Genomic DNA, 16,345 nt, shown 5'->3' on the forward strand with positions numbered 1-16,345 from the left:
TTTATCCATCGTAGGCAAGTCCTCCTGCAGAGTGAGTGACCACTTTGCTATCCCCTTAGAAAGCCATGCACAGGCGATAGTGGGCCGTAGGATCGCCCCCGTAGCTGTGAAAATTGATTTTAGCGTAGCATCAACCTTGCGATCCGCCAGGTCTTTCAACGTGGTGGATCCCGGGACCGGTAAGACCACCTGCTTTGACAGCCGGGAGACAGACGCGTCAACTATAGGCGGGTTCTCCCATTTTTTCTATCTTCCTCAGGAAAGGGAAAAGCAACCAGAACCCTTTTAGGGATCTGGAATTTTTTCTCCAGGTTTTCCTCGGATTTTTCAAATATAGCATTTAGGGGGTCATTCCGAGTTGTTTGCTCGCTAGCTGCTTTTAGCAGCATTGCACACGCTAGGCCACCGCCCTCTGGGAGTTTATCTTAGCATAGCAGAATTGCGAACGAAAGATTAGCAGAAAGATTAGCAGAATAGCGAATAGAAAATGTTTAGCAGTTTCTGATTAGCTCGAGACTTACTCCTACACTGCGATCAGCTCAGTCCGTTTAGTTCCTGGTTTGACGTCACAAACACGCCCTACGTTCGGCGAATGCATAGATGCACCGATATCCGGGTTGGTTTTAGAACATCCCACACCAACGACTGGATTACCAACGCCTTTTCCAATGGAAGAAATACCTTCTGTACCTCCGTATCCAGTATCATCCCCAGGAACGGAAGCCTCCGTGTTGGTTTCAGGTGTGATTTTGGTAGGTTCAGAATCCACCCGTGATCCTGAAGTAGTCGGGTTGAGAGGGCAATGCTGTCCAACAACCTCTCCCTGGATGGTGCTTTTATCAGCAGGTCGTCCAGGTACGGTATTATGTTCACACCCTGCTTGCGGAGGAGAAAAATTATCTCTACCATCACCTTGGTGAATACCCACGGTGTTGTGGAGAGACCAAATGGCAGGGCCTGGAACTGGTAGTGACAGTCCTGTAGTGCAAACCTTAGATGAGTCTGATGAGGCGGCCAAATCGGAATATGAAGGTACGCATCCTTGATGTCCAGAGACACCAGGAATTCCCCCTCCTCCAGACTTGAGATCACCGCTCTCAGAGACTCCATCTTGAACTTGAACACTCTTAAATACGGGTTCAGTGATTTGAGGTTTAGAATGGGCCTTACCGAACCTTCCGGTTTCGGTACCACAAACAGGTTGGAGTAATAACCCTTGTTTTGTAGTTGAAGTGGAACTGGGACAATGACCTGAGTCTGTACCAGTTTTTGAATTGCTGCCTGTAAAGTCATACTTGCTTCCGGGGAAGCTGGTAAGCCTGATTTGAAGAATCTGTGAGGTGGGAGTTCCTGAACCTCCAGTCTGTATCCCTGGGTGATATGATCTATGACCAAGTGATCCTGGCAAGATGTTGCCCAAACGTGAGCGAAATAACGTAGCCGAGCTCCCACCTGCCTGTCTTCCAGGGAGTGCGGATCACCGTCATGCTGAAGGCTTTGAGGAAGCAGACCCGGAGCTCTGTTCCTGAGAACCTGCAGCTGCTGGATTTCTGGGTTTACCTCCTTTTGCCTTTGAATTTCGCTGTCCGAAAGGACTGCAGAGTTGGAGCAGAGTAGGTTTTCCTAGCTGGGGGGGCTGCGGAAGGAAGGTACGTAGACTTACCCGCCATAGCCTTGGGTATCAATTTATCCAGTTCGTCTCCAAAAAGAGCCTCACCAGTGAAAGGTAGATTTTCCACTCCTTGCAGTCCACTGGTGTAGCCACAATCCCCTGCGTGCTGACGCTGCCATGGCAGTGGTGCGTGCGTTGAGCAAACCAATTTCCTTTATGGCCTCCACCATAATGTTAGCAGAGTCTTGAATATGCTGCAGGAGTAAAACTATCTCCCCCCTGGGTAAGGTATCCAATTCGGCAATTAGGTTACCTGACCACTTAGCAATGGCCTTAGTGATCCATGCACAAGTAATAGTGGGTCTCTGGGCCACCCCAGCAGCAGTGTATAAAGATTTGAGAGTGGTCTCAATCTTGCGGTCAGCCGTGTCCTTTAAGGATGCTGCCCCAGGAACAGGTAAGACTATCTTACGTGACAACCTAGATACCGATGCGTCCACCATCGGCGGGTTTTCCCATTTCTATCTTCCAGAGGAAAAGGAAAGGATGTAATTAACCTTTTAGGGATCTGATTTTTTTTGTCAGGGTTAGCCCAAGTTTCTTCAAACAGGGCATTCAGTTCCTTTGATGCAGGAAAAGTAGCTGAGGACTTATTTTTTACATTAAAATAAGATTCCTCCTCTACCTCCGCCGTCGTGTCAGGAATGTGCAGGACATCTCTAATAGCCTCTATCAGGGCCTGTGTTCCTTGTGACAGGACCGTATCCCCCCCCTCCCCCCCACTCGCATCCACTTCACCCTCCTCTGGATCTGATGTATCGTCATCAGTATCATCCTGCATGAGCTGGGCCAGAGTACGCTTTTGTGGGCAAATGGCGGGGGGTCTGAGATGCTGGTATGGGAACTGAATCTCTATTCATCAGGTCATCCATAGACTGTCTTAAAATCTGTGTCTCTATCTCATTATGGGCTTAATATACTAACACCCCCCCTTCTAAGACCCCCTGGTATGGCTGAGGAGACGTGGAGTCTTTGTGAAGGAACTGCGCTTCCCTGTGATTCCTGTCAGTGTAAGATGTAGAGGGAAAATGGCGCTGGGGAGCTGCTGGATCCGCTCATAGTGAAGCTCCGCCACCTTAATGGTACTCGGCTTCCCGCTTTTTTATACTGGCCTGAGGTAATTTTTATGCCTAACAGAGGGATAAAACCCTTGTTAGAACTGTTAGCCAGTGTGGGTATGCATTGGTGGCTCAGCACGTCCCTCAGAGCGGGGGACACACTGCTGTGTATGTCCTCTGAGCCCCCTGGGGTGCAGCCGGCACTGAGAGCTGCGCTCCTACCCTTATGCCTCCATTCCCACCGGCGACCCACTAACCGGGACGCCGGCACTGTATGTACACCTCAAGTTCTTGTTTGTATTGTCAACACACTAGTACTCTATGGTAGGGATACCTTTTTGTATGATCCCCATTTTATTTTTACCAAGAGAGGAGATCAAAATATGCACTGCAATTTGTGGTTATAACTTAAACGTACTTTATTTTTGCAATATTTAAGTTCACAAATAAATGATTACCGACAGTAACGTCACTGTTAATAACAATATAATTAGCGTTTTATCAGAACAATAGTCACCAGTACATTTAGGCAAAACAACACAAGGTTTTATTATATTGCAATTGATGATCTCAGTAGATTCTTCTTGCTTCAGGGATAAGAAGGGTTAAGATATATGCCACAATATTATCAATGTTAACTTTCAATGCAATGTTTATAAAGCTATTATATTTAGCTCAATTTCTTAATAACGACTATCTCAAATACTGGATTTCACTTATAACACCTACACTGCGCAGTGAACTATGGCCATTCAGTTGGTGCACATGAAGTCTCTAAGAAGACAATATCCTCCAGACGAAATGTATGGAAGTATTATAAGTATTTCTTGCAAGGCTGACAGGAAATAAATATGTACTTGTAATCCTAGGCAGATACAGTGTAGTTAAGTCTTGTATCCTCTAAAGTTAAGGAAGCTGGCTGTAACTCAAGATATAAATATACGTCCTTGAGAACTGTAGGGTAACTGAAATTAATACCTCTGTAGCAGTTTTGAGTTAGCCGTAGTGGGCTGCACCAGCGGGTACTGTAGTAATAATTTATTTATTTGTGTCAAAAAGAAAAGCTGAAATTAGTATTCTTGTTTACTCTAGCTGTCTACTGGGAGAGAAACTTTCTGACACTAACTCCAGCTGATACTCTGACAGGATGAATGATGTCACTGTTCATCGCTCTCTGGATCTACACTGTGTCTGCGGTAAGTATATCTCTGTGTAGAACTGAGTAACTGTATTCCGCTGAATGATCTTATAGGTTTAAATGCAGTGTGATCTAGTCAGATCTGATAAATATTTGACTGGGAGTACTTCTTAATTGACCTCTTATGCTGAGTGTTTATAATATCCTGCGGTACTATAGTTCGTTAAATCCCCTTCAGCATAAGGTTTCTTTCTATCTGCATAGCCTTCAGCGTATGACGGTAGTAATCACCCTTCCGTTAGAGGCCCTTTGCTACTGTCTACTACGGGCCACCCCTGACCTTATATGGGAGTATATGGCACTTCCCACTGTGGTATCACTCACGGTTACTGCACAGCTTTAACCTGGATTGGTTAATTGGGGTTTGGTCACCTCCTGCAGGGCGTCGCCAGGGGAAGCTCCGCTTCACTCCTCCGTCCCCGCTGTCACCTTTCCGGACGTCCCTCACAACCGCACTGCACGACAGACACCGGACCCTCAGCTCTCCTCACCACCGCAGGAAGACATCGGAAAAGGAATCGAGGTAAGTATTACCGCTCTCCGTCTCTCTTTCACCCGCTGCCGTTATCAGTTCTCCCGGCGGTTCTCGCTACTCCTGCAGCGCAGCTCCGCCCATCTACTCAGCTCCCCTCAGAGACTGCCAACGGTCCTCTCTGTTCCTCCTTTACAAACCTCTCCTTGGTTCCCCGGATCAGTCCCGCCACACGCTCCCTGCACGCGCTGGCCATCTCCACTTCAATTATCCTCGGAGCTCCACTCCAGTGCTGGAAGTGGACCAATCTTAACTTCACGAGCCCATATCACTACTGGGCCATCAACAGTTCCGACTGTCCCATTTACCCTCTATGAGGGTCCCTATCTAGAAGTCATATTCCCTCTGTGAGGGTGGTGAACACTTTCTGTATTAGAGTAATATACATTTTACACGAGTATTTGTCCTCTGTGAGAATATTATGTATTTGAACCACTTTTACCACTGAGTGGCATTTTAATAAAAAGAAACACATGAACTTTACTGTAATTATTACTATAGCTTTTTAACATATATTATATTATTCTACTAATGCAGGGTATTACATGTACTCACCACTCTTCTATCTTCTGGCTCTGTTAGGGGTGGCGGCATGCCGTGGGAGGGTACGCTCGCCGTGGTGGGGCTTGCGAATAACTCCCTCAGGAGCTCTGTGTCCTGTCAGCGGAGAAACGGGACCATTAACTCTTTAGGATGTTGGGCCGTTCTCCCCCCTAAGTCCCACAAAGCAGGCAGTCTGGTGCCAATCAGACCTGCCTGAAAACAACAAACAGAAAATAAATGCAGAAAACTCTTCAGGAGCTTCTCTAAGCGTGACCGACTCCTCCGGGCACATTTTCTAAACTGATTCTGGTAGGAGGGGCATAGAGGGAGGAGCCAGTGCACACTATTGATTTCTTAAAGTGCCCAAGGCACCTAGTGGACCCGTCTATACCCCATGGTACTAATGTGGACCCCGGTATCCTCTAGGACGTAAGAGAAATAATCTTTACATATTCCAGAAGGGTGGTCTTCAGTATGTCGGCTGTCGGGATCCTGGCGCACAGTATACCGGCGCCGGGATCCCGACAGCCGGCATACCGACACTTATTCTCCCTCGTGGGGGTCCACGACCCCCCTGGAGGGAGAATAAAATAGTGTGGGGCTCATTTGCGCTCGCCACACTGTCGGTAAGCCGGTGGTCGGGCTCCCGGGGCCGGTATGCTGGTCGCCGGGAGCCCGACCGCCGGCCAGCCGTAGTGAACCCTTCCAGAACGTGTACATTTTCCTGTATATTGTTCCTTTATGGATTAGTATTAGGTGTGTCCCTTAGTGTAACTGAGCCCTGAGCATAGAATCAGTCACAGCTCCCCCTCCCCCTGTGTTCAGAATGTGACCTCACTGGTTTCCGTGTGTCAGAGACTTTAACTTTCATTTCCTTCTTCTGCTGCAGCGATGGCGTCTGCTGATCTGAGACAGGCACTGAATTGTTCCATCTGCCGGAGGATTTATACAGATCCTGTAATCCTGGGATGTGGCCACAACTTCTGCCGGGTCTGTATTGAGCGTGTGCTGGATACACAGGAGGGGTCTGGAGTTTATACCTGTCCTGACTGCAGAGCAGAGTGTCAGGAGCGTCCTGCACTGATACGGAACATAACACTGTGTAAGATAGTGGGGAGTTTCCTGTCTACTCAGCCAGATCAGGAGAAGACTGGGATCTTCTGCACTTACTGTGTGGACTCTCCTGTACCTGCTGCTAAATCCTGTCTGCATTGTGAGGCTTCTCTGTGTGATAATCACCTGAGGGAACACAGCAAGTCAGCAGAACACGTCTTATGTGATCCCACCACTGCCCTGGGGAACAGGAAATGCTCCGTCCATAAGAAGATCCTGGAGTATTACTGCACTGAGGATGCGGCCTGTATCTGTGAGTCCTGCAGGCTGGATAGAGAACATCACGGACACCAGGTGGAGATGCTGGATGAGGCTTCTGAGAAGAAGAAGGAGAAGCTGAGGAATGTTCTGCAGAAACTGACCACAATGAGAGAGGATAATGAGAAGAGAGTCCAGAGTCTGCAGGTGCGCAGGAGAGAAGGTCAGGGAAAAGCAGCAGGTGTAACTGAGAGAGTCACTGCCCTGTTTAGAGACATCAGGAGACAGCTGGAGGACCTGGAGAAGAGAGTCCTGAGTGAGATCTCCAGGCGGGAACAGCGCGTTTCACTCCCGGTCTCTGATCTGATCCAGCAGCTGGAAATAAAGAAGGATGAGCTGTCCGGGAAGATGCGTCACATTGAGGAGCTGTGTAACATGTCTGATCCAGTGACTGTCTTACAGGAACCAGACACAGGGGACTTGTGTTATACTAAGGACAGAAAGAGACAGTATTCACAGGTCTATGATGCAGGAGATCTGGATGTGGGTCTCATCTCAGAGACATTACACACAGGAATGTCTGATATAATAAGAGGTATAAATGTATATTTCTTTATGCAGGGACCTACAGACATAGTGCTGGATGTAACCACAGCTGGTGATTATATACAGATATCAGGTGACAGGAAAACTGCATCCAGGTCACATAAAACCATGAATCGCCCAGAAACACCAGAGAGATTTCAGAATGATCAGGTAATAAGCACCAGGAGATTCTCCTCAGGGCGACATTACTGGGAGGTGGATGTCAGAAAGTCAGGGAACTGGAGGGTGGGGATGTGTTACCCCAGTATAGACAGGGGAGGAGATCAGTCACTCATTGGGAATAATAACAAGTCCTGGTGTCTGTGTAAGAAGTGGCATAATCATTACTCAGTGATACATGACAATACAGAGATCCGGGTAGCTGACGATATCCCCTGTGACAGAGTGAGGGTATATCTGGATTATGAGGCAGGACAGCTGTCCTTTCATGTTATGTGTGACACCATCAGACACTTACACACCTACACTGCCACCCTCACTGAGCCCCTCCATGCTGCATTATATGTATGGTGCATAAATGATTGTATAACTGTATCTGGGTGAGTCAGGAGCTGGGAGAAATTCCCATAAGAAATCTGCCCAGGGACTGGTGACATCACAGGGAGGGGAATATAATTAGTAGAACAGTTAGACAATAGAATTAAGTAGTGGGTAGTGGGGGCCCACTCCACACACCCTGGACCCATTTTTACAATACTCACCTCTCTGGATTCCCCCATCGACATTAGCTCCTCTCCACAAGTCTCTGGTATAATGGCACGGCTACCATTTTCCTTGAGTTTTGTACGTGCGCTGTAACAAAGTCTCTGTGAAAATGGTCACTGCGCCATTTCCCACGGATGTGCACATGTGCAATAGAGCCTGTGCCCCCTCGTGCTCAGACTCCTTTGCGCTGCGGCGCTGCTGGGGCCCGGAAGGAGGAGTCTGCACGCAGGCCTCCTCCTCTATTAATATGCCCCTGGGTAGAGCTACAGTACAGCTGAGCCCCTCCCCCTGTGTAACCAGGTGACCAGTATGCCTGTACTTGCTCCCATGTTGGTGTGTTATGGCCCCCGTACATCACATAGATATGGTCCCCACAGTAGTATATATCAGGAATATTAAACATGCTTAAAAACCCCAATTCCCCGATCCCATCTGACAATGGGGCATTTTTAACGTTTCATTTCTCAGATTCCCTGATGAATCACCAATCATTGCTGCCGTGCATCCAGAAGGTGAATCGGGGAAATGGGCCGCCTGATGTGTGGGGGCCTTTAGAAACTGTCATTATAAATATATAATTATACATTTCTGTGAGATTTCTCCGCCTCTGACCCACTGACAGCTGTGATTGGCTGCAATATCTGCCTATCAGCCGGTGTGTACCCTATTACTCCAGTAATATGCTCCTATTGGCTGTGATATATATTGCGATGTGTAAGAGTAATATTGATTAAAATGCTTTTGCTGTATTAATGTTTCAATATATTCTAAATACTGTATATATGACCCTTTACATATATTATAAGGTCATCGTTGCTTGTGTGTTAGAAGACAACAGGTGTTTTCCTTAAATACTTTACAAGAAAGAATGCGAAACCAGAAGACAGAGAAAGACAGAAATAGTATATGCTCAGCAATCGCCTAATGCGTTGACAAGACAGACTCCCGGAATAGTTTGGAAATGTGTCTTTTTGTATACTCCCTTATATGTCACTGAAACTTGTACTTTGTATCATTACCTAATTTTATACTTCACTGTGATTGGAGGGCATGTGATAAGCCCACTTCTCTTTTGGTGTAATTAGACGATCTCTCAGTCACAGGAAGGACAGAGCAGTGTTATACTGACAACTGTGTAGTGTGATTTCTTGCTCTCCAGCCGGCTGTGTCCAGCACTTTGAATCTCCAAGACAGAATGGCTACTAAGATGTTGGTAATAGGTGTGAGCCTTATTACCCCAACAGATGTTTCTGTATATCTCCTCCTATTGGCTGTGATATTGGGATAATGGGCCTAATTCAGTAAGTATAGCAAATTCTGCTAATTAGGAGGACTTTCTATCCTTTTGATCGCATGCCGGGAGCCCCCCCCCCCCCCCCCCCGTTGAACAAGCAGAAGTTGCAAACGCATTGCAATTTCTGCTTGTTAGCAGAACCTAAGGAAGCCTCCTACCGGCCCAGCTTAGCTGCACCCGCAGGGGAACCGCCGCCATCTTACTGATCACGACGGCTGCGTGTGACATCACACAGCTTCCGCGATCATGCCACCGCAATGCCCCGGTTCGCGACGCACCACCCACCATTCGTCCTGCTCCGCCCCTGCAATGCTCCGTCTCCTCCCTGGAAACAGAGCGTTGTCCGCCCTTCCCACCCCGTGACTGCCGCTGCCTGATTGACAGGCAGAGGCGATCACGTTTTCTGCAGCCCCCCCGCAGAAAATGCGGGCACATGCGCAGGACGGGCGTTGTGCATGCGCCCGCATCTTTTTCTAAACCTGAATTAGGCCCTATATCTCAGTATAGCTTCTCATACTGGGAATTGTAGTTTCTGAAATAATAAAAGATGGGTTGAACTACAACTCCAAGCATGCCTTTTTGCTTTACTGTATTAATATGTCATTTGCACAATCAATCATTCTAATAAATATGATTTTCTCCTAATTATTTCTAATATTATTACTGCAGCAGCGCTGTATCCAAGGGAAAATGGCGCATATAAGACAGGGACGTACAAGGTAGACAGAACACATACAGACATGGAAAAAAGTGTACGGAGGGTAAATAATCAGCAAGTGCCCGTCAGTGTGTATTTATACTAAGTACCGCCTATGCAGGGTCGGACTGGCCCCCACTGCCTGTGGGCCCACCTTCTCCTCTAGCGAGCAGGTTCCAGACTCTACTCTAGTGGACTTGAATTATACATACAGTGTGTTACATCATACTGCACGGTGTATATGACCATGGTATATTTTGTACAGTGCATTGCTGTTATTAGTTTGGTACATTTTATATTTATCAAGGAGCCCAGACCCTGCACTCTCTAATGGTTAGCCAAACCTCTGTGGTGGTTCGTTACACCCCCACTGAAGACTGGCCACACCCTTAAGCATGGGCCCCTACCACAGAATTCCCCTGGTGGGCCCTTCATGCTCAGTCCGACACTGCCGCTATGTGAGGAACTGTGTACCAGGCCACACCTGATTCGTTTTCTGTAGATATTATTACTAATACATGGGATGTTCTATGTAACAGACTGAGGGTACCTGGGAATCTGAGTGAGGTTCACCATGCTGTCTGGGAAGCAGAGAACAATGTATGAATATTATTGGAGACAAATACTCCCCGCTGATGGCATTGCAATGCCTAGTCAGTGCCTGCACTCAGAACTCCAACTGCCACTCTCTAGATCTTATCTATAGATATTCATACACCAGCAAAGCTCTCTGCTCTCTCTATACCCTGCCCTGTGTAGTCACAACACATGCCAGTCATTCAGGATGTCACAGAGACTGATGAGGAGTGGAGATGAGGCGTCTGGGTTCCTGTACACAGAGGGGTGTATGTGATCAGATTACCTGCAGCTCCATACATAACCTGTATATTACTTATATACTCATCCTGATCATCTCAGTATACAGTCAGGGGGCTTACATTACAGCAGGCTGCACAATAATCATCATCATCATCACATTATTTATATAGGGCTCTTTCTCCAACAGGACATCAAAAACAATGCACAGAATACAGAAGATGTAATAGTAGACAGGCCGTGCAGCCATAAAAAGAAAATCTCCAGCACACAGTAACCATAATGCAGGATTGGTGTGGGCATTTTGGGTAATAACTTCTACAGGTTGTGTATTCCACCCCCACAAGTTACCAGGTGTGGCAGCCATCTTGGGCGCGCTGCGTAGGATTACCCTGGGTGAAATGGTCTATCCCTAGAAGAGATGACACAAAATGGGGAGATTGTAGCATCCTAACACTTAAGGGCCCTACACACTTAAAGATTATCTGTCCAATCTGTCTGATTGGAAAGAAAATCTGGCAATGTCTGGGAGCAAATGACAATCAACCATTTGCTCCCAAAATCCAGAAAATGGACAGACATGGTTGTTAAGATCAATTGTTTTAACAAAACAAACTTAACAAATTTGTTTGAAAGACCATTTTTGTCTGTTGTCCAGTGTTTGAGAGCAAATGGTCAATTGCCATTTGCTCCCATACATTACCAGATTTTTGTTCCAACCAGAAAAATTGGACAGATAATCTTTAAGTGTGTATGGCACTTTAGAGTAGGGTCCCAACAAAACAACCAGGTCCATGTAATTTTCATCCAATCCGCAAGCGTACCAGATGAGGCAGCCATGTTGGGAGCACTACGGAGGTTACACTGTGGGAGGTGAGTCATACGCGGGCCCAATGCATACATGGGAGAACTGACACTTGTGTAGTAGTATGGTCAGGGGTTAAAGTGAGACGGAACGGGGCGGAACTGCATTCCGTCAGTTCCACTTGGGAGACGAAACGCAGTTCCGCCTCCTCCGGCTCACCTAACCCGATGTGTGCCGGCCCCGCAGGGAGATGCCAGGTGCCCGCTGAGATTGTGTTATCAGTGGCGCCCGGCTCACTACTGAGCACCTGCTTCTGGCTCTTGGCTCTGTCAATGCGCGCTATGAGAGAGACATCATGTGTGGTTTAGGGATTACGTGTGGTTTAGGGATTATGTGTGGCCTAGAGACTGGTGTAGGAAAGAGGGGTCTGTGTTCCTGGAACACTGGGGGACTTCTCAGTCAGGCGCCATCTCTTTTGTCGTGACGGATTGCACCTGACTGAGGAGGGGGCAGCGGTGCTGGGGAGAAGGATGGTTAGAAGGTTGGAGGAGATTTTAAACTAGGAGCCTGGGGGGAGGGTTTAGCTAGAAACTACGGGTCATGCAGTGAGAATAGTGGGGATGGCGGTAGTAAACGGAAATGGGGGAGAAGTTGGGGGGAGGGTAAGAGCAGGCGGTAAGGTTACTAACATGGGTACAAAAAGGGATTTTACCAAAGCACTACCCAATGACGATTACAGGTCATCCTTGCCACATAAGGTGAAAGATGTCCCTAACGCAAGGGAAAATTCTTATCTTAGTTTTATGTATGTAAACGCCAGAAGCATTACTGGTAAAAAGGGTGAACTAGAAATACTTGCAGCAAGCGAACAGTATGATATTATAATCAAAAAGGGGGGTACCATTTGAATCCACTGGCGCTCATAAAAACAAACAAAACAATCATAGTGTGATATGTACGTAAAGGTGAAATGTAATCACAGAAGAACTTTTGGTGGGTCTTATACCTATATTATTTGTCTACTGTTTTAAAAGCAGACAAACACGCTTTCATAGGAGCTGGGATTCCACCAGTCTGGATTTTATCCTCTTGTGTTCCTCTCCTTGTTATTTGGCCCAAAAAAGAGAAGGAAAAAGACCTCCAATAGTGCAACACCATTTATTTTCCAACAAACATAACATTAAAAAGTTGGGGATAAGGATGGTTATGTAATGTTAATTTTAATGTTATGTTTGTTGGAACACAAGAGGATAAAATCTAGACTGGTGGAATTCCAGCTCCTATGAAAGCGTGTTTGTCTGCTTTTAAAACAGTAGACAAATAATATAGGTATAAGACCCACCAAAAGTTCTTCTGTGATTACATTTCACCTTTACGTACATATCACACTATGATTGTTTTGTTTTGTTTGTTTTTATGAGCGCCAGTGGATTCAAATGGTACCCCCCTTTTTGATTGTATCGATTCATGGAGTGTTGGTGACACTTATTTTTCCATTTTGAAACCAGAAGGCTGCTCTGATCTGGCGCACGGTATTTTATCACACTTTGTTTCTAGTATGATATTATAGGCATTACTGAAACTTGGTGGGATGAATCTCATGATTGGACAGTCAGTCTAGAGGGCTATACATTGTTTAGGAGAGACAGACTAAATAAAAAGGGTGGAGGGGTGTGTCTGTACGTAAAGCCGTTTTTAAAACCTAATATATGGGAAGATATTCAGGAGGGGACTGTAGACACTGTCGACCGTCGAGACATTATGGGTAGAAATTGCATGCAGGGAAAAAGGAATAAAAAAGTTAGTATTGGGTGTATGCTATAGGCCGCCTGATATCAACGCATCTGATGATGAATTGTTACTAAAGCAAATTGAAAGAGCAGCAGGAGTAGGAGACATAGTAGTGATGGGAGATTTTAACTATCCAGAGATAAACTGGAAAAACGATTCATGTGATACTGCTAGGGGCAATATGTTTTTAAACACACTAAATGATAACTACTTAGTCCAACTAATTGAGGAACCAACTAGGTACAATGCAATCTTAGACCTGGTATTAACAAACACTGGGGATTTGGTATCAGGTATTATAGTAGGGGAACCCATAGGAAACAGCGACCACAATATGGTCACATTCAATATCAGTTTCTACAAACAGCCCTGTGAGGATACCGGGTGACCTGGGTATCCTGGGGTTCAGGGATCACACTGTGGAGCCGGTTATCATGAAAACAAGGTGATCTTTATTCAGGGAGACCCAGAAATCCAGTGAACAGCAAGCAGGGTTATACTAATAATGTCCACTCAGAGTTCAGCAAAGTCCTTACCAGCTGCTGTATATCTCCTCCAGGCCTGGGCAGTAATGACAGCTGTAGCAGGGCATACAGAGTGCTGGTCACTGATGACACTGAGAGGGGACGACACCCCAACCTCCAGTGAGTCTAGCTGTGTCTCATCACCTCCACACACACAGTCTCGGTAGCATCTAAGATGCCTTCGCCGGAAGGACCTAGTGTACGTCAGGCAGTGGGCGGTGCTGGGGGCGGAGTCGATAGAAGCGTCGCGCGCGCGTACGCGGGAACTTTGAATAGCAGTGCAGTGCAGTCAGTGGCACAGGACAGAAGGGTCGGGACAGTGCGGCCGCGGTATGGAGGCTCCGGCGCTGGTGTATGTGAGCGGGATCCCAGGACAGGACAGGACAGGATCAGCACCTTGGTGCGGTCAGGCTGCTGGAGAGTGAGATGAATGTAATGACTGGCGGGTGGCAATCGGACCTATCCCAGGGTTATCTTATCGTGGCCGGGTGTTATGGATGGGAGCTGCTCGGTGTGTCCTGTGAGTGTGTTAAAGCCTCCCCCAATGCCTGAACTGAATGGGTTAATGACCCCCCCCCCCCCCAATCATGCCTGCACTGCTTGTGTTAATGACCCCCCCTCATGCCCTCACTGAGTGGGTTAATGGACCCCCTTCCCCCCTCACTGAGTGGGTTAATGGACCCCCTTCCCCCCTCACTGAGTGGGTTAATGGACCCCCTTCCCCCCTCACTGAGTGGGTTAATGGACCCCCTTCCCCCCTCACTGAGTGGGTTAATGGACCCCCTTCCCCCCCTCACTGAGTGGGTTAATGGACCCCCTTCCCCCCTCACTGAGTGGGTTAATGGACCCCCTTCCCCCCCTCACTGAGTGGGTTAATGGACCCCCTTCCCCCCTCACTGAGTGGGTTAATGGACCCCCTTCCCCCCTCATGCCATCACTGAGTGGGTTAATGGACCCCCTTCCCCCCTCACTGAGTGGGTTAATGGACCCCCTTCCCCCCTCATGCCATCACTAAGTGGGTTAATGGACCCCTCCCCCCTCATGCCGTCACTGAGTGGGTTAATGGACCCCTCCCCCCTCATGCTGTCACTAAGTGGGTTAATGGACCCCCCTCATGCCCTCACTGAGTGGGTTAATAGACCCACCCCCCTCATGCCCTCACTGAGTGGGTTAATGGACCCCCCCCCCCTCATGCCCTCACTGAGTGGGTTAATGGACCCCCCGTCACGCTGTCACTGAGTGGGATAATGGACCCACCCCGCTCACGCTGTCACTGAGTGGGTTAATGGACCCCCCTCACGCCGTCACTGAGTGGGTTAATGGACCCCCTCATGCCCTCACTGAGTGGGTTAATGGACCCCCCCCCCCCCCTCATGCTGTCACTGAGTGGGTTAATGGACCCCCCTCATGCCGTCACTGAGTGGGTTAATGGACCCCCCCTCATGCCGTCACTGAGTGGGTTAATGGACCCCCCCCCCTCATGCCGTCACTGAGTGGGATAATGGACCCCCCCCTCATGCCGTCACTGAGTGGGTTAATGGACCCCCCCCTCATGCCGTCACTGAGTGGGTTAATGGACCCCCCCCGTCATGCCGTCACTGAGTGGGATAATGGACCCCCCGTCATGCCGTCACTGAGCGGGATAATGGACCCCCCCCCCTCATGCCCTCACTGAGTGGGTTAATGGACCCCCCCCTCATGCTGTCACTGAGTGGGTTAATGGACCCCCCCCTCATGCTGTCACTGAGTGGGTTAATGGACCCCCCCCCTCATGCTGTCACTGAGTGGGTTAATGGACCCCCCCCCTCATGCTGTCACTGAGTGGGTTAATGGACCCCCCCCTCATGCTGTCACTGAGTGGGTTAATGGACCCCCCCCTCATGCTGTCACTGAGTGGGTTAATGGACCCCCCCCTCATGCTGTCACTGAGTGGGTTAATGGACCCCCCCCTCATGCTGTCACTGAGTGGGTTAATGGACCCCCCCCTCATGCTGTCACTGAGTGGGTTAATGGACCCCCCCCCCCCTCATGCCGTCACTGAGTGGGTTAATGGACCCCCCCTCATGCCGTCACTGAGTGGGTTAATGGACCCCCCCACCCCCCTCATGCCCTCACTGAGTGGGTTAATGGACCCCCCCCCCCCCACATGCCCTCACTGAGTGGGTTAATGGACCCTCCCCCCCTCATGCCGTCACTGAGTGGGTTAATGGACCCCCCCCCCCTCATGCCGTCACTGAGTGGGTTAATGGACCCCCCCCCCTCATGCTGTCACTGAGTGGGTTAATGGACCCCCCCCTCATGCCCTCACTGAGTGGGTTAATGGACCCCCCCCTCATGCTGTCACTGAGTGGGTTAATGGACCCCCCCCCCCCCGTCATGCCGTCACTGAGTGGGTTAATGGACCCCCCGTCATGCCGTCACTGAGTGGGTTAATGGACCCCCCGTCATGCCGTCACTGAGTGGGTTAATGGACCCCCCCCCTCATGCCCTCACTGAGTGGGTTAATGGACACCCCCCCCCCCCCCTCATGCCCTCACTGAGTGGGTTAATGGACCCCCCCCCCCCTCATGCCCTCACTGAGTGGGTTAATGGACCCCCCCCCATGCCCTCACTGAGTGGGTTAATGGACCCCCCCCCTCATGCCCTTGTAAGGATGTGCCCTGTGGGCACATCAGCGCAGGGTGCGTGGCGGGTGTCCGGTGCAGGGATTACCCTTTTCCCTGCACCGGACCAGAGGCTGCGGAGGGGTTTGAATGTTGGCACCCTCCGGGAGCCAATCGCGGCTCCCGGAGC

The 16,345-nt window shown here is 48.8% G+C and overlaps 1 protein-coding gene across 1 annotated transcript; it reads left to right on the forward strand.

Annotated features, from left to right (window-relative positions):
• The first annotated feature begins 5,892 nt into the window (after positions 1 to 5,892).
• On the forward strand, positions 5,893 to 9,527 carry LOC134935814 (E3 ubiquitin-protein ligase TRIM11-like). Its single transcript, XM_063930636.1, has one exon. The coding sequence runs from the start codon at positions 5,895 to 5,897 to the stop codon at positions 7,461 to 7,463; it is 1,569 nt and encodes a 522-aa protein (XP_063786706.1). The 5' UTR covers positions 5,893 to 5,894; the 3' UTR covers positions 7,464 to 9,527.
• Positions 9,528 to 16,345: the final 6,818 nt, after the last annotated feature.

The sequence above is a fragment of the Pseudophryne corroboree genome, chromosome 6, assembly GCF_028390025.1.
Source record: "Pseudophryne corroboree isolate aPseCor3 chromosome 6, aPseCor3.hap2, whole genome shotgun sequence".
Lineage (NCBI taxonomy): Eukaryota > Metazoa > Chordata > Amphibia > Anura > Myobatrachidae > Pseudophryne > Pseudophryne corroboree.